Consider the following 19,454-nt stretch of genomic DNA (forward strand, 5'->3'; position numbering starts at 1 on the left):
TATAGTCAGTGCGCTCAAATCGACCCTATTCCTCAAGCATCCAGCATCCAGTGTGCGCTCTGAATTTACAAACGGATAATCTGACAACGAGCACTCCTGCGCTCCAGATTGAATTTAAGAACATACCCGAAGTCTGAACTAACTTTCTGTTTAGCGTTGATTGACATGGTAATCGACCAATAGTATTGGAGAAAAGTAGAAAAAACTGACCCCTCTGACGCTGTATTTTAACGTGTGATGTGTCACGGCGCAACTCATTCTGTGCCGTACAGCCTTTTTCCACCAGGAGCATCGCCTCTCTCGCAGATTAAAAACAACAAATGATCAATGGTGAGTGTGAAGATAATTACTCGTCAATAGTTAATTCAATCAGTTGATTTTTCGCACCATCATGACTGAAAAGCCGTGACAGCCGCAATTAACTTGTGAAGTAATTTTGCCCCACCTTTACACTTGGAATTCGATATAAAACTTCAAATAGGTATGTAATGAGACATTAACTCTTTATAGTGTTTAAAAAAAACATTTTAGAGGTTATAAAATGGACAAATCGGGTGAAAAAAGGCTGTTTCCCCACATGTTAACACACTGTCCCTAGGCCGTCATTGAAAATAAGAATTTGTTCTTAACTGACTTGCCTAGTTAAAGGTAAAATAACAAATGACATATCTCTCACTTTCACGCAGTAGCTTTCCGCTTCCCCACCCGACATTTTAAAAAAGACATTGCGGAGTTCCATTGCTATCTTCAATCATGTCGAGGCGGGCAGCATGAAGGTCTCGTCATTGATTTTGCTGGAAAGGGGAGAAATTGTGCTTTATAATGGTATTCATATTACAGTTGATCTGGAAGTATTAAAGCGCTAAAATAAGGTCAAGTGTACGGAATATAGCGATGTACAAAAGTTCGATGTTTAGTTAGCTTAGCTAGCTGCAAGGAAACAACCAATGAACATAACTTATTCATTGCCTCCCGACGTGGAGCCCAGTTTCGTAATATGACCATATTCCCGAGCAGCTTGCCGTAGTTTTGAAGTAATCACGAAAAAACAGGCCTTATTTGAGTTTATTTCCCACCCTGCCAGCTCCTATTAGTTCCATAGATATTTTGTACAACGTCGACTTCCTACCTAATACATAGCGTCCTGTCAGCCTGACTAGCCTCGAAGTCACTCGTTTTATCATTATCTCAGTATATTAATCATATTCCTATAGCTTTTTTATAATTCTTGTTGAAAATTCAGTTTATCCGTTCAGTTAGTGATTTTTGCAATTCGATTGTGTTCTGTGTCTTTTGTCTCTTAGCTAGCTATTAACGCCCTAACTAGTAAGGTGGCTAGCAATTAGCCAACGCCCTCCCTTACCAACCATGGCAGTGTTATACTTAAGGCGCGTCCAAGAGCTGCCAAATATAAGTGAGGGATGTACATCGTCTGGCCAAGACAAGTAGCAAAGCACTGAACTTCAAGTTGGAAAAAGGACTCAAACTTTGTCTCCGGTTACCTTTACAACTATGAAGGTAAGTTGCCTATCAGACCAGACAAGGACGTTTATTCAAAGCTGTGATGTAGTTTAAGACATGCCTTTTACAGTAGCTAGCTAACATGATTGCTCATTATTTTTATTCCAGTTTTGAACAGGGACAGAGTGACAGGAGAGGTCAGCATAAGGGCTTGCTGCGACAGGTCCATGAGGGAAAATGAGAAACCACACAGTTTGTGTAGGGTGACGCATAGTTCACCATAAGGAGACCCCACCATTCCCTTCACTGCCCCCGAATAGCTACAGACTGGAGAGCAACTTTTAAGGCTGCACATTTGTGTTCAGTGAAGACCATCTTCACATAGACTATTCAGGTGAGAGAATACATAGAGACCCAGTGGTGTTCTCACTAATTAGAGAGAAGGGTGACTGGTACTACTTGTGTACATGCAAAAGTTCTTAGGCAGGAAAGACTAAATAACAAGGGACAGGCTCCTTTATCTTTCAATGAATGAAAGAGAAACAAACCAACATCTGTCTGTGCAATTAATTAATCATTCAAAATAATTCAGTTAAATGTTTCTGTTCTCTTGTCACTGTAAATTTTGTTTGGAGTATAACAGAGGTGTTTATTACCAATAAATGGACTACAGGGTGTTAGACAAAGTGGACAGTCAAAGCAAAAAAAGGAAAGATGCATTGCAATAGTAACTCCTTGGCCCACGCCTTCACAAGAGTCTCACACTGGTAGTTTTGTGAGAAGTCAAGCCACAACCCAGATTCAGTTGATGCTTCCCATCAGTGACACGAGGATCTCTTGGACATGGTTGTTATTCCACTGGAATAGCAAAGGTACTGCTCCCTTCTTCAGATGTCGAAGCCCACTATAAGGTATAATGAAATCTTAATTTCCTAACTTTCAATAAAGATGCCGCACCAACTAACGTTAACGTCGTTAGCACTAACGTTAACTAGGTACTGGTAGCTAACGTTTGCTAGCTAAAGAGACAAAAATACAGAACACAATCAAATTACAAAAATCACTAACTGAATGGATAAACAGAATTTAACGAGTGATTAAAATAAGGTTATAGAAATTATGTTAATATACCGAGGTAATGATAAAACGAGTGACTTCGAGGTTAGTATGGCTACAATCAGGCTGACAACGCGATTGGGACAGGAAGCTATGTATCGGGTAGGAAGCTGAGCTGAAGTGGGCTTTGTTTCGTTGTGCAAAAGGTCAATTGAGCACCGTGGGCACCAACTCGCCTTCCATTCTATAATTTTAGTTATTGCAGAAAAAACAGTATTACATACAAGAAGTATACAAACAGACAATGATAACATATGCTAGGGGGTACAACAAATTACAGATTATACAAAGACCTTGAGGCACACATTGTTTTAACAACTTTCATATTAGAAGAATGTAGAATGGTCTTAATTTACTGCGTGAATTCCTTATAGAAAACAGAGTTTTTATAATGTTTACTGAATTTATGTTGAATTATATTTTTCCATTAGCACAATTAGATTTGAGGTAAAATAGTTTTTCTTTATCCTTTTCATAGTTATGGAAACTGAACAGCACATTCTCCCATAAACAAAAGTCATCAACTATTAACAAGTATAAAACTATGAATATCTTTCCATAATGTATTTACATGTAGACAATGCCAAAATAATTGCAAAACTGTTTCTGAATGCTCAACACAAAAAGGTCAATTAATGTTTTTAGTTTCTTCAAATCAAATTTTATTTTTCACATGCGCTGAATACAACAGGTGTAGACCTTGCAATGAAATGCTTACTTACAAGACCTTAACCAACAATGTAGTTAAGAAAATACCCCCAAAAATAGAACAAATAATTAAAGAGCAGCAGGAAATGACAATAGCGGGGCTATATACATGGGCTACCAGTACAGAGTCAATGTGTGGGGGCACTGGTGTCGAGGCAATTGAGGTAATATGTACATATAGCTAGAGTTATTAAAGTGACTATGCATAGATAAGAGTAGCAGCAGCTTTCCAGATTGGGGGGAGGGGCATTTGATTAGGTGTTTTATGGCTTGGGTAGAAGCTATTTAGGAGCCTCTTGGACCTGCAATAATGACCCAGTGGGTCAGAAGTTTACAAACACTCAATTAGTATTTGATAGCATTGCCTTTAAATTGTTTAACTTGGGTCAAATGTTTTGGCCTTCCACAAGCTTCCCACAATAAGTTGGGTGAATTTTGGCCCATTCCTCCTGACAGAGCTGGTATAACGGAGTAAGGTTTGTAGGTCTCCTTGCTTTCACACGCTTTTTCAGTTCTGCCCACACATTTTCTATGGGATTGAGGTCAGGGTTTTGATGGCCACTCCAATACCTTGACTTTGTTGTCCTTAAGCCATTTCGCACCAACTTTGGAAGTATGCTTGGGGTCATTGTCCTTTTTGAAGACCCATTTGCGACCCAGCTTTAACTTCCTGACTGATGTCTTGATGATGCTTCAATATATCCACATAATTTTCCTCCCTCATGATGCCATTATTTTCTGAGGTGCACCAGTCCCTCCTGCAGCAAAGCAACCCCACAACATGATGCTGCCACCCCTGTGCTTCGCGGTTGGGATGATGTTCTTCGGCTTGCAAGCCTCTCCCTTTTTCCTCCAAACATAAGTGGTTATTATGGCCAAACAGTTCGATTTTTGTTTCATCAGACCAGAGGACATTTCTCCAAAAGTACGATCTTTGTCCCCATGTGCAGTTGCAAACTGTAGTCTGGCTTTTTTATGGTGGTTTTAGAGCAGTTGCTTCTTCCTTGCTGAGCCGCCTTTCAGGTTATGTCGATATAGGACTCATTTTACTGTGGATATAGATACCTTTGTACCTGTTTCCTCCAGCATCTTCACAAGGTCCTTTGCTGCTGTTCTGGGATTGATTTGCACTTTTCGCACCAAAGTATGTTCATCTCTAGGAGACAGAACGCGCCTCCTTCCTGAGCGGTATGACGGCTGTGTGGTCCCGTGGTTTATACTTGCGTACTATTGTTTGTACAGATGAACGTGGTACCTTTTAGGCGTTTGGAAATTGCTCCCAAGGATGAACCAGAATTGTGGATGTCTACAATTTTTTTTCTTAGGTCTTGGCTGATTTCTTTTGATTTTCCCATGATGTCAAGCAAAGAGGCACTGAGTTTGAAGGTAGGCCTTGAAATACATCCACAGGTACACCTCCAATTGACTCATGATGTCAATTAGCCTATCAGAAGCTTCTATAGCCATGACATTTTCTGGAATTTTCCAAGCTGTTTAAAGGCACAGTCAACGTAGTGTATGTAAACTTCTGACCCACTGGAATTGTGATACAGTGAAATAATCTGTCTGTAAACAATTGTTGGAAACATTACTTGTGTCATGCACAACGTAGATATCCTAATCAACTTGCCGAAACTATAGTTTGTTAACAAGAAATTTGTGGAGTGGTTGAAAAATGAGTTTTAATGTCTCCAATCTTAAGTGTATGTAAACTTCCGACTTCAACTGTAGTTATCATCTGAGATTTTTATATTCACCTTAACGGATGTTGACCCCAGCTAGAAGCGAAAGAGCACCAAGCTTTCCCAGGTCTCGTCTTCCTTTCGTCGTCCTTCTAGTCCAATTCATTCACTTAGATGTCGAAGCACTTGGTCCCCTTGATTCTTCTCAGGTGGCTCTCCTTCTCATGCGCCCCGCCCCGTCCATGTTCAGTCTCAACTTGATTGATAATAGAAATAAATGCAATTATTTCATATATAAGCAATGTATTTGTAATATCTATTGGAAGACCAGAAAATAAATGAACAGCGGACAATCATTTTTACCTGGTCAAAAACCTCAACATCCTTCTCAGTCTGTGCCAGAAGGTGGTCTTCGAAGGTGTTCTGATCTGGTATAACAACTTCCACCACATCAGGTGGAGTGTCAGTTTTCTCAAAGTCTGTTATACAGAAACAGCAAAAGGAAAAACACTAAGTCAATCAAAGTGTATACTACAGTATATGCAATGTTATTGTATACAATTGCATTGTTTACATCAGTTAACTGCTGCGGCTCCCCTCCATATAGCAGGCGATAGAGTGAATGAGCTATTTCAAATCAAACTTGCGCCAAATACAAGTGTAGACCTTAACGTGAAATGCTTACTTATAAGCCCTTAAGCAACAGTGCAGTTCAAGAAGAGTTTAAGAAAATATTTACCACAGTAACACAATAACATAACAATAATGAGGCTATATACAGGGGGTACCGGTACAGAGTCGGTGTGTGGGGCTTACAGGTTAGTTGAGGTAATTTGTACATGTAACTAGGGGTGAAGTGACTATGCATAGATAATAAACAGCGAGTAGCAGCATTGTAAAAAAAAACAAATGGGGGGGGGGTGTCAATGTAGCAGCAGCAGCATATCTAGTCTCCTAATAATTGCATAACGGTGCAAGTTAGGCACGTCATCTTTTGTTTGCATGTTTTTTTTAAATTGAACCTCTTAACTAGGCATGTCAGTTAAGAACAAATTCTTATTTACAATGACGGCCAAACACTAACTATATTTTTGTTGGTCCTGTCAATGTTGAGTGATCACACATGCCTCAGCACACACAGGTTACTTTCCTGCTTGCAAATGTGTGCTTAAAGTGGGGATGTTTCATAGAATTTCTGATTCTTAACTCACCACCACCAATGAATTTAATTCATCACAGATATCTACAGAGCCACGACTGCAATATAGGCCTACACTGATAAAAAGGTGCTATCTACAAACTAACAGGATTCATCCCCATAGGAGAACCCTTTTTGGTTCCAGGTAGAACCCCTTCTGTGTCTAGGTAGAACCCTTTTGGGCTCCATTCCACAGAGGGCTCTACATTGAACAAAAAAGTTTTCACCTTTTGTGACAGCCAAAGAACCCTGTTGGAACCCCTTTCTCAGAGTTTAGCCTTAAGTTTACACCATTTGATTCTGTACTCAAACATCTGCCTGGTATTCAAGATAACATGCAACATAGCACCACCACCTTTTGAAGGTTTTCGTCAACCTCTTAAATCGCAGTGTTCCAAGAACCTCTATCAGGGGTGACTGTAGTATCCTCAAATGGACATAAAGGAGACACGAGGCACCCCACACTTTATTTTCATAGTGACGAGAGTGAGCGCATACAGTATCTCCTTTGTCATCTTCTCAAGTCTTTACTTGGAACTCCATCCATACACACACACTATAGCATCTTGCTTACATTTCTCACATTTTAGGCATCTAGCTGAGTCCTTGGATGGATCATGTTACACTGAGATGGGCACGGGTAAATGTACAGTCATTTTTAGTGGTGGCAAAGTAGTTCAACTGGAGAAGAGGATGTGGTTACTTGTGGAGGGAGAACATTGAGGGTGGTGGGTTGAGCACCTGCAGTGAAGCTGATTGGTTTCTCTGGCTCATCACATCTAGACTAAAGAAAGATATTTAGAAATTTGTTTGACATTGCCATAGTTCAACAGCTGGAAAGCCATCATTAACATACTCCTAGAGTATGTTCAGTATACACTGAATGAAGTAGCCTACCCCTCCCAATTTACAATTGTATTAATCAATGAAATAAATGATACACATTCAATTACATTATTATTGTAGACTATGGACTACTCCTGTATCTACCTTGTATAATAACGTAATCATTGAATGAAATAGCGTCCCATCCACATTTACAATTCAATTGATCAATTAGATAAATAATATCAGCACATAGTTACATTGTTGTAGAATAGGCTACTACTGTATCCACACTATATTAAGATACGGTTGTGATATTGTCAGGCATGATTTTAGGTCTTTGATCGAAGTTGCATGTTGTACCTCGTTTCCCTTTTTTCAGTGAAAAAGTAGTTATTTCATTTAGTTTAATTAATCCATTAAATAAATAATACTAGCACATCAAATTACGTTATTGTACACTAGCCTACTCCGCTATCGACACAGTAAATAATATTGCCTACGTGCTTTTGACAATATGTTATCAACAAAGAATCATTATTTTCAAATAAACCACATTTGCCTTAACACAGTAGACCTAAATATTTCCAAATGATCACAACTTAAATATAGCCTACTTGCTCTTCAATTGGATCAAGGACATCGTGGTAATTATTTTCCATTGTCTCTAATAAGGAAACTATCTGGGGCAGACACTCAAATTGCTTCTGACACTTGAAAAAAAAAAAGAAAAGTCTGTGTTGCTGCCTAGCTCTCAAATACTGTGCCAGTCTCTGAAAGGCCACTGCTATCCAGATTCCTTGGGACGTCCTTACCCTAATCTAACACTAAACGTAACCAATTTAAATGTATACTTTATAGACGTATGGACATCCCAAGGATCCAAATAGCACTCACCCTCTGAGAAAGTCTATGACCTGCTCTATTCGACTGAAGCGAATCTCGAAAAGCATCTATAAACTCCTCTGAAAGCCGTGGACACAACTCTTGTTGGTTGTCTGATGTGGAACTGGTAATAACAGCCTATGATTGGCGAACAGCATTTAGATCTGTATACAGCGAGAAAATATCATACCATCCCATGAGGTGTTGAGGTGTTGAGGTAAAGACTATCTATAGATTGGGCATCATCGGGGAGAATTGTATGCTTCTAACGATAATGGTTAAGATTTAATTAATATAAACCATGGACATTATGATTTTCATTAACAAGCGATGCAAGCGTCACGGAAACGTCAGTAAGGCGTTGGTATCATAAACCCACTGGCTCCATGTCATCTACAAGACCCTGCTAGGTAAAGTCCCCCCTTATCTCAGCTCGCTGGTCACCATAGCATCTCCCACCTGTAGCACACGCTCCAGCAGGTATATCTCTAGTCACCCCCAAAACCAATTCTTTCTTTGGCCGCCTCTCCTTCCAGTTCTCTGCTGCCAATGATTGGGGCGGCAGGGTAGCCTCTGAACAGGCAGTTAACCCACTGTTCCTATGCCGTCATTGAAAATAAGAATTTGTTCTTAAATAAAGGTTAAAAAAGGTAAAAAATAATCATAATAATTCGAACGAACTACAAAAATCTCTGAAACTGGAAACACTTATCTCCCTCACTAGCTTTAAGCACCAACTGTCAGAGCAGCTAAATGATTCATAACAACAAACAGGAACTCAAGTCCTTCTGTTCACCTGACCTAGAATTCCTTACAATCAGATGCCGACCGCATTATCTACCAAGAGAATTCTCTTCGATCATAATCAGTGTATATCCATCCCCCCCAAACACACATCGATGGCCCTGAAAGAACTTAATTTGACTATGTAAACTGGAAACTACATATTCTGAGGCTGCATTTATTGTAGCTGGGGATTTTAACAAGGCTAATCTGAAAACAAGATTCCCTAAATTGTATCAGCATATCGAATGCGTGACCCGGGCTGGCAACCCTGGATCATTGTTATTCTAACTTCCGCTACTCATATAAAGCCCTCCCCCGCCCTATTTCAGAATCTGACAACGACTCCATTTTTTTGCTCCCAGCCTATAGACAAACTAAAACAGGAAGCGCCCGTGCTCAGGTCTGTTCAACGCTGGTCCGACCAATCTGATTCCACGCTTCAAGATTGCTTCGATCACGTGGACTGGGATATGTTCCACATAGTGTCGGACAATAACATTGATGAATACTCTGATTCGGTGAGCGAGTTTATTAGCAAGTGCATCAGTGATGTTGTACCCACAGCGTATATTAAAACATTCCCCAACCAGAAACTGGATTGATGGCTGCATTCGCGCAAAACTGAAATCGCGAACCACTGCTTTTAAGGTGACCGGAAACATGACCGAATACAAACAGTGTAGCTATTCCCTCCGCAAGGCAATCAAACAACCTAAGCGTCAGTATAGAGACAAAGTGGAGTCTCAATTCAACGGCTCAGACACGAGGTATGTGGCAGGGTCTACAGTCAATCACGGACTACAAAAGGAAAACCAGCCCAGTCGCGAACCACGATGTCTTGCTCCCAGACAAACTAACTTTGCTCGCTTTGAGGACAACATAGTGCTACTGACATGGCCCGCTACCAAAACCTGCGGCTCTCCTTCACTGCAGCCGATGTGAGTAAAACATTTAAACGTGTTAACCCTCACAAGTCTGCCGGCCTAGACGGCATCCTCAGAGCATGCGCAGACCAGCTGGCTGGTGTGTTTACGGACATATTCAATCAATCCTTATCCCAGTCTGCTGTTCTTTACGAGGGCCACCATTGTTCCTGTTCCCAAGAAAGCGAAGGTAACTGAGCTAAATGACTATCGCCCCGTAGCACTCACTTCCATCATCATGTAGTGCATTGAGAGACTAGTCAAGGACCAAATCACCTCCACCCTACCTGACACCCTAGACCCACTCCAATTTGCTTACCGCCCCAATAGGTTCACAGACGACTCAATCACACTGCACACTGCCCTAACCCATCTGGACAAGAGGAATACCTATGTAAGAATGCTGTTCATCGACTACGGCTCAGCATTTAACACCATAATACCCTCAACTTGTCATTAAGCTTTAGACCCTGGGTCTCGACCGCGCCCTGTGCAACTGGGTCCTGGACTTCCTGACAGGCTGCCCCCCAGGTGGTGAGGGTAGGTAGCAACATCTCCACTCCGCTGATCCTCAACACTGGGGCCCCACAAGGGTGTGTTCTCAGCCCTCTCCTGTATTCCCTGTTCACCCATGGCCATGCACGCCTCCAACTCAATCATCAAGTTGGCAGACAACACTTCAGTGGTAGGCTTGATTACCAACAACGACGAGACGGCCTACAGGGAGGAGGTGAGGGCCCTCGGAGTGTGGTGTCAGGAAAATAACCTCTAACTCAATGTCACTAAAACAAAGGAGATGATCGTGGACTTCAGGAAACAGCAGAGGGTGCAGCCCCCTATCCACATCGACGGGACAGGAGTGGAGAAGGTGGAAAGTTTTAAGTTCCTCGGCGTACACATCACGGACAAACTGAAATGGTCCACCCACACAGACAGCGTGGTGAAGAAGACGCAGCAGCGCCTCTTCAACCTCAGGAGGCTGAAGGAATTCGGCTTGTCACCAAAAACACTCACAAACTGCACAATCGAGAGCATCCTGTCAGGCTGTATCCACCGCCTGGTACGGCAACTGCTCCGCCCACAACCGTAAGGCTCTCCAGAGGGTAGTGAGGTCTGCACAACGCATCACCGGGGGCAAACTACCTGCCCTCCAGGATACCTACACCACCTGATGTCACAGGAAGGCCAAAAAGATCATCAAGGACAACAACCACCTGAGCCACTGCCTGTTCACCCCGCTATAATTCAGAAGGCGAGGTCAGTACAGGTGCATCAAAGCGGGGACCGAGAGACTGAATACCAGCTTCTATCTCAAGGCCATCAGACTGTTAAACAGCCGTCACTAACATTGAGTGGCTGCTGCCAACATACTGACTCATCTCTAGCCACTTTAATAATGAAAAACCGATGCTATTATCTGAGGATAGCACCTCCGTAAACGAGAGAACATATTTCAACCCTGCAGGCGCGACACACAACGCAGAAATAAAAATATAAATCATGCCTTACCTTTGACGAGCTTCTTCTGTTGGCACTCCAATATGTCCCATAAACATCACAAATGTTCCTTTTGTTCGATTAATTCTGTCCATATATATCCAAAATGTCCATTTATTTGGAGCGTTTGATCCAGAAAAACACTGGTTACAACTTGCGCAACGCGACTACAAAATATCTCAAAAGTTACCTGTAAACTTTGCCAAAACATTTCAAACTACTTTTGTAATACAACTTTAGGTCTTTTTTAAAGTAAATAATCGATAAAATTGAAGACGGGATGATCTGTGTTCAATACAGGAAGAAAGCAAACTGACGCTAGCTTTCTGGTCATGCGCCTCTATCAAACAGTACACATGAAGTGACCCTTGTTTTGAACAGGGCTACTTCTTCATTACACAAAGGAAAACCTCAACCAATTTCTAAAGACTGGTGACATCCAGTGGAAGCGGTAGGAACTGCAAGCAAGTCCCTTGGAAATCTGGATTCCCAATGAAAACCCATTGAGAAGAGTGACCTCAAAAATGTATCTGAATGGTTTGTCCTTGGGGTTTCGCCTGCTACATAAGTTCTGTTATACTCGCAGATATGATTCAAACCGTTTTATAAACCTCAGTGTTTTCTATCCAAATCTACCTATAATATGCATATCTTATCTTCTGGGGATGAGTAGCAGGCAGTTGAATTTGGGAATGCTTTTCATCCAAAATTCCAAATGCTGCCCCCTATCCTATAGAAGTTAAACAATGCCACTTTATATAATGTTTACATACCCTACATTACTCATTTCATATGTATATACTGTACTCTACCATCTACTGCATCTTGCCTATGCCGTTCGGCCATCGCTCATTCATAATTGTAGTTTTTAGTTGTGAAAATGTTAGATTCCTTGTTAGATATTACTGCATGGTCAGAACTAGAAGCACAAGCATTTCGCTACACTCGCATTAACATCTGCTAACCATTATCCCAAGGGCATAAGATGGGTGTGTCTTTTAAGTGTTTGGACCGCAAGCAACATGTGGCCAGAATAATATGCACCTCTACCTGTTTATAGCGTTTTTTTTAATGGGGAAATCAGAGTAGCGCCACAAAACCAACCAGTGGCCGGAATTCTATTACATCCGGGTTAGTTTAGAAACCTTATTGACAATGCATGGGAAACTGTTTAGTGAAAGAATCCCCCGCACGAGAGCATGAAGTAATGCAAGAGTTGTGGATTTGATTCCCACGGGACCAGTATGAATAAAGTATGAAACTGTATGCACAGATAAGGGCATCTGCTAAATGACTAAAGTGTAATGTAGCATCTTAGCTAAGCCTAACAGTAAGCCTTTTCCTAACCCAAACCTCATTCTTTTAACCTGCCACATTAATTATCCTAACCTGTTCTATTAGTAGAATTCTTGCCATCCAGGACCTGTATACCAGGCGGTGTTGGAGGCCCAAAAAATGGTCAAAGACTCTAGCCACCCTAGTCATAGACTGTTCTCTCTGCTACTGCACGGCAAGTGGTACTGGAGCGCCAAGTCTCCTGAACAGCTAATGAAATGGCTACCCGGACTATTTACATTGTCCCCCTCACCCACATTTTTACTCTGCTGATACACTGTTTATTATCCATGCATAGTCTCGTCACCTCTACCTACATGTACATATTACCTCGACTAACGGGTGTAAGTAAGCGTTTCACAGTAAGGTCTACACAGTATTCAGCGCGTGTGACAAATACAATGTGATTTAGTTCTCCTAACCTGCTACGTTAATTCTCCTAACCTGCTATGTTACTTCTAACCTGCTATGTTTAAAATAAAATAAAAATTTAAACATCAATCCCAACAAACCATCAGTATCACCACACCTACACTGATTACCAATTGCACACACTAACTGCTTATTGTAATTTGGTAGTGTTTCACTCTAGCAGTCTGACTCAGGTGCACATGATTTTAACTAATCAAGGAGAACATTTGAACCTGCGAAGTTGGTTGCCAAACACCAAATAAGCCAAGACGTCTGTCTTTACACAGGCAACCTAATTATTTTTTCTACTAATTGGTATTTTGATCAATTACATCAGTTTTTTTTGTATCAGATATTTTTCAGAGCTGATCTGATTGGTCAAAAGACCAAGTGGAAAAAAAAGAGAATTGGGCCATCCTAGCAGCAGCATTTGGGAGTCCACCAAGGTGACTTTATTTTCAGTTGTTGTTTGAGGTAGAGTAATGGGCCTCACTTACACCCTATCTGACTAAATAATGCCATAGAGAAAGAGGTAGGTGAAGGAGTTAACTTGGTTAATTGGAAATGGTAGATATTAATATTGTGTGGTAGCCAGGCTCCGCAAGGGTAGATTCTGAAAATGGAAAAGGTTCATGTGAAGAAGATTAAAAGCCATGTCCCTGGTGCTTATGCTAGATTGAGGGGAGTCATCACTGGGGTCCCGATATCTACGTTCACAGATGATGTTAAAGATAATGTGGAAGGAAGGCAGAGTGATTGAGCCAAAAGGTTGATCAGTAGGAAAGAGGGTCAAATAAGTAAAAGGTTATCAGTGATGCTGAGGTTTGAGAAAGTCTTGTTGGGGAAAGTACAGATAGGGTTCCTTAATTTCAAAATGAGAGAATTTGTCTCATGCACTGCTGTGTTTCAAATGCCAAAGAATGGGACATGTAGCTGTTCAATGTAAAGGAAAGAAAAGATGTGCCAAGTGTGGAGGGGCACATGATTACGGTGAATGTGGAAGCAATGTGAAGGTTAAGTGCAGTAATTGTGGGAGAGAACACTGTAACATTTGGTGGATGTCAGGTACAGAGAGGCTCAGAGATAAAGGATCAGTCAAGATGTATCATTTGCAGAGGCCGTAAAACAGATTGTTAGAACTACAGTGTGGCTTAAATGGATGCACCTGTAGTAAGTGGACCTACTTTCAGACTGATGGATCTGACATGGATGCACCTGTAGTAAGTGGACCTACTTTCAGACTGATGGATCTGGCATGGATGTACCTGTAGTAAGTGGACCTACTTTCAGACTGATGGATCTGACATGGATGTACCTGTAGTAAGTGGACCTACTTTCAGACTGATGGATCTGACATGGATGTACCTGTAGTAAGTGGACCTACTTTCGGGGCTGGTGCTTCTGATGGTCCTGGCAGGGTTTTGAGGCCTGTTCAGAAATCTTATGCTCATGAATGTGTGGTGTCAAAGGCCACTTTGATAATTAATTTTTATTTTATTTATGGATTTTATTGGTAGGACTATAAATACGACTCTGGTTGTGCAAATCAGAAATGCCAGGTTTAAGGTTGTTGAGGAGATGTCAAAAGAGATATTGGGGTAACATCTGTTACTGTTGAAATTGTGGTTGATATGCTGAACAAGGGTGGAGTGTTTCAGCATGATATAGATCAAGTTTAATGGGGTTGGGAAGAGTTTTGGGGGGATGGTGTGGTAGAAGTTGAGGATTTATTTGGTTTAGAGTTTTATTTTCATGGTAGTTCAGAATTGGGCATATGATCATTGATCGTACATTCCAACACAGTAGGTGGCAGCATTCACTTTAAATGTTGGTTTGTGGACTGCTATGATATCATAGAGGTGGAGTAATCCCACAGAACAATGACAGATATTTCACCAGAGGTATAAATGTGGATCATCTGCTTGGTGTTTCCACCCACTACCAAATATGAGAGAAGGTGGAACGAGATGGATTTTGGCTGACATTCTGCAAAATTTCTCATCAATGAAATATTTGATCTCAATACAATTTTTCTGTTCTCAAAACTAGAATGTTATGAACAGAGTGGACAAAGTTTTGTAGCGTTTACCCTTTTGTAAAAGTTGTTAAATTGTGTTGTTTAGGAGTGCAAAGGCGTATTGAGTTATTGCACATGTGCGTTTCAGAGCAGTCTTTCCCTAACGGAAATGATAGGATCTCGCTAGCTTGTGCTTGGCTCTGCCCACCCCCTTTCTTGTTCTGCCTACTGACTCATTTGTTCCCATTTTAAATGACAGGCTGTGGTTTATCTTGGTTTAGTTGTAGTACATCTTTGGTAATCCTTTTCCCTTTTTGTATCAGTGTAATGGGTTGATATTGTAGTCCAGTTGGGGGCGGTAATGCAACATATTGGATGCCAATGCTGTTAAACTCCGAAGCTTTCCATAAATGTATTTGTCCAGTAGATTAGTTACAGCTCTGACTTACTGTAGGCAAGCACAGAGTTATTGACTGTACTCTGGACTTGATCATAATAAACATTTTGAAACCGAATGTGATATTACAAGAAGTGGTCTTATTTTGATTTGTCTGCTTTTTTGTCATTTATTATAGCCTACCACTGAACAACACCTAAAACGGGAAGGTAAAATGTCCATATTTGATTTATTCTGTTATAATGCTGTATGCCATGTTTTAGCATTGTACCAGCAGTGTCCTTCTGATATAGCCTAAGTGAGAATGCTGGCAGATCTTTTGTCACTAACAACAACATTAACTGAATCTTTATCACACTTTTAGCTATTTGAATCCAAGAAAATGGTGTCTGGTGAGTATATTTCATTGTTTGATATAGGTTTTGGCAATGAAACTGCTTTGTCTAAGAAAAATATTGCATTAGTTAACCATAATGATGATGACCCATGTATGTTTGTTCCTCTATTTAGTATCTGTGATTGCCATGGCAGTTGGAACTGGTAAAGTATCCTTCAATCAATTCTTCTAAGAATGAACAGTTGCAGATACGACTGTAAAAACGGCTAGCTGGAGCCATCTGTGCGATTGGCTGTACATGCCCTCACCCATTAGTGACTTAATGCTACTTTGGTCTGACACCACCACATAATGCTGACTCTACTTTGGTCTGACCCCACTACAGGCGGTCCAGCAAGAACCAGGCAGATATGTTCATATCCAGAGTTTTAACACACACACACACACACACACACACACACACACACACTCTTCAGTTATTTAGGAATAGACTTGTTCTAAAATGAAAGAAACATGTATAGATATGACAGTATTAATATATATTTGTACGTAGATATAAACTCAGCAAAAAAATAAATGTCCCTTTTTCAGGACCCTGTCTTTCATAGATAATTCGTAAAAATCCAAATAACTTCACAGATCTTCATTGTAAAGGGTTACAACACATGCTTGTTCAAAGAACCATAAACAATTAATGAACATGCACCTGTGGAACGGTCGTTAAGACACTTAATTGCCTACTGTCTGTAAGCTGTTAAGGTCACAGTTATGAAAACTTAGGACACTAAAGAGGTCTTTCTACTGACTCTGGAAAAACACCAAAAGAAAGATGCCCAGGGTCCCTGCTTATCTCTGTGAACGTGCCTTGGGCATGCTGCAAGGAGGCATGAGGACTGCAGATTTGGCCAGGGCAATAAATTGCAATGTCTGTACTGTGAGACGCTTAAGACGGCTCTACAGGGAGACAGGATGGACATCTGATCATCCTCGCAGTGGCAGACCACGTGCAACTACACAGGATCGGTACAGGATGGCAACAACAACTACCTGAGTTACACCAGGAACGCACAATCACTCCATCAGTGCTCAAACTGTCCGCAATAGGCTGAGAGGCTTGTAGGCCTGTTGTAAGGCAGGTCCTCACTGGCAATAACGTCGCTGGACCAGACAGGACTGGCAAAAACTGCTCTTCACTGACATCACGGTTTTGTCTCACCGGGGGGGATGGTTGGATTCACGTTTATGGTCGAAGGAATGAGCGTTACACGGAACCCAAACCGGCTGCGTGCGTGCCATAAATTTATTTTGTCCCCCCACACCAAACGTGATCATGACACGCAGGTTAGATTATCAAAACAAACTCTGAACCAATTACAGTAATTTGGGGACATGTTGAAAAACATTAAACCTTTATGGCAATTTAGCTAGCTTGCACTTGCTATCTAATTTGTCCTATTTAGCTAGCTTGCTGTTGCTAATTTGTCCTGGGATATAAACATTGAGTTGTTATTTTACTTGAAATGCACAAGGTCGTCTACTCCGACAATTAATCCACACAAACGGTCAACTGAATCGTTTCTAGTCATCTCTCCTCCTAGGCTTTTTCTTCTCTTGACTTTATATTGCGATTGGCAACTTTCATAAATTAGGTGCTACCGCCACCAACCTTGGGCGGCAGCGTAGCCTAGTGGTTAGAGCATTGGACTAGTAACCGGAAGGTTGCAAGTTCAAACCCCCGAGCTGACAAGGTACAAATCTGTCGTTCTGCCCCTGAACAGGCAGTTAACCCATTGTTCCCAGGCCGTCATTGAAAATAAGAATATGTTCTTAACTGACTTGCCTGGTTAAATAAAGGTAAAATAAAAACCAATGAGGAGATGAGAGAGGCAGGACTTGCTGTGTGATCTGCGTCAGAAATAGAACTGACTTCTATTTTCCGCCCTTGGCAATGTAGACGCTTGTTGGCACGCGAGCAGTGTGGGTGCAATAATTGAATAATATAGATTTCTAAATTTATTTTGCAACGCATGTGACGAGCGGTGTAGTCAGCCTGTTACACTGAGTGAGATCGATTTGGAGGTGGAGGATCCGTCATGGTCTGTGGCGGTGTGTCACAGCATCATCGGACTGAGCTTGTTGTCATTGCAGGCAATCTCAATGCTGTGTGTTACAGGGAAGACATCCTCCTCCTTCATGTGGTACTCTTCCTGCAGGCTCATCCTGACATGACCCTCCAGCATGACAATGCCACCATGCACAGAATGAGCAGTATGGCTGATCTCCTGCAAGACAGGAATGTCAGTTTTCTGCCATGGCCATCGAAGAGCCCGAATCTCAATCCCATTGAGGACGTCTGGGACCTGTTGGATCAAATGAGGGTGAGGGCTAGGGCCATTCTCATTCAGATATGTCTGGGAACTTGCAGGTACTTTGGTGGAAGAGTGGGGTAACATCTCACAGCAAGAACTGGCAAGTATGGTGCAGTCCATGAGGAGGAGATGCCCTGCAGCACTTAATGCAGCTGGTGGCCACACCAGATACTGACTGTTACTTTTGATTTTGACCCACCTTTTGTTCAGGGACACATTCCGTTTCTGTTAGTCACTTCTGTGAAACTTGCTCAGTTTGTCTCAGTTGTTGACTCATGTTCATACAAATATTTACACATGTTAAGTTTGCTGAAAATAAACGCAGGTGACCGTGAGAGGACGTTTTCTTTTTTTTGCTGAGTTTATATATCTCCTCTCTCTCTCAGGAACAAAGGATATTCACATAGCAGCATATACAAATCAACAAACATATTAACTTTTCTCTGGGAGAGATAGAGAGAGAAACTTACTCTGGCAGGCTAGATTTATGTCCCTTTCTCTGGTCTGGTGGAGACCTGATCTGTCTGGTGCAGCAGAGTCAAGTCTTACTCCTCAGAGGACCGTCTATGAGTCTTCTAGCAGGTTCTAGAACTTCCCATGGTTTAACGAACAGTAGTGTGAACTATGAAAGTGCAGCGGTTGTGTGGACTATATAACTACTCCATTGTCAAAACAAATGTTTGTTAAAATTTAAACAACCGTGTGGAAAGACCTGTCTGCATTCTGCACTGTAATTTTACCCTCTTGCACATGACAGTTCTGGGTCACACCTCCTTATGGGAGGTGTGACCCAGAACTCCTGTGTTTTGGTCTGCAAGTTAAAAGGTTTGTTTGGACCTGACAGGTACGGCGGCAGTGCTCATTGCCCCTGTTGCTTTGGGAGCGATGGGATTCGGTGCTGCTGGGGTTGCAGCTGGATCAACCGCAGCAGGCATGATGTCTTCTGCAGCCGTGGCCAATGGAGGTGGGGTAGCAGCAGGGAGTCTTATTGCTGCTCTACAGTCAGCAGGTAAAGACGATACATTTTATTTTTCAATGTAATGTAAATAGTTGGAAACTGAATTTCACGACTGTCTTGTGGTCATGATTTTAACTAGTGTTTTGGACAAAAATTGGACTTATCTCGTTGTTCCACTAGGAGCTGCAGGACTCACCGGTGTGGCCACAGCTGCTGTGGGAAGTGTTGGCGCGGCAGCGGGTGGAGCGCTGGGATGGGTGTCCTCTAAGTTCAGGGGGTGACCTCAATATTCAGCCGTATTGACGCTGGGGTCTCATCCTCGCTATGATTACATTGATATTAAAATTGATTATACTTCAAATGTGTCTTTGTCCCCATACTGTATGTGCTGAGCTTTAGGATAGAGAAGTTGACTATAGCATAGTGTTGAAGCTACTGAATGTTTCCTTTGATTTCTGACTGATAAAGAGGATGTGTTGATTAGTGAATGTGAAAGATCAGTGAGTATTGCAATGCCTTGCTGAAGTAAATATATTTTACATTTGTCAA

The 19,454-nt window shown here is 41.6% G+C and overlaps 1 protein-coding gene across 5 annotated transcripts; it reads left to right on the top strand.

Moving 5' to 3' along the window:
- Window positions 1-224: 224 nt before the first annotated feature.
- LOC109894567 (interferon alpha-inducible protein 27-like protein 2A) lies at window positions 225-19,454 on the top strand. Of its 5 annotated transcripts, XR_004210643.1 has the most exons (8): window positions 716-825; window positions 1,305-1,518; window positions 1,630-1,855; window positions 15,420-15,450; window positions 15,606-15,633; window positions 15,752-15,781; window positions 18,792-18,956; window positions 19,086-19,454. XR_004210643.1 is itself a non-coding variant. In XM_031829030.1 (7 exons), exons 4-7 carry the CDS (start codon window positions 15,624-15,626, stop codon window positions 19,184-19,186), a joined length of 306 nt encoding a protein of 101 aa, XP_031684890.1. In that variant the 5' UTR covers window positions 728-1,518; window positions 1,630-1,855; window positions 15,420-15,450; window positions 15,606-15,623; the 3' UTR covers window positions 19,187-19,454. The 5 variants fall into 5 exon arrangements, 4 of the variants coding, with proteins under 4 accessions (XP_020343741.1, XP_020343740.1, XP_020343742.1 ...); XM_031829030.1 differs by having other exon boundaries at window positions 728-1,518; XM_020488152.2 differs by lacking the exons at window positions 716-825; window positions 1,305-1,518; window positions 1,630-1,855 and adding an exon at window positions 225-330.

Source organism: Oncorhynchus kisutch, linkage group LG7 (assembly GCF_002021735.2).
Source record: "Oncorhynchus kisutch isolate 150728-3 linkage group LG7, Okis_V2, whole genome shotgun sequence".
NCBI lineage: Eukaryota > Metazoa > Chordata > Actinopteri > Salmoniformes > Salmonidae > Oncorhynchus > Oncorhynchus kisutch.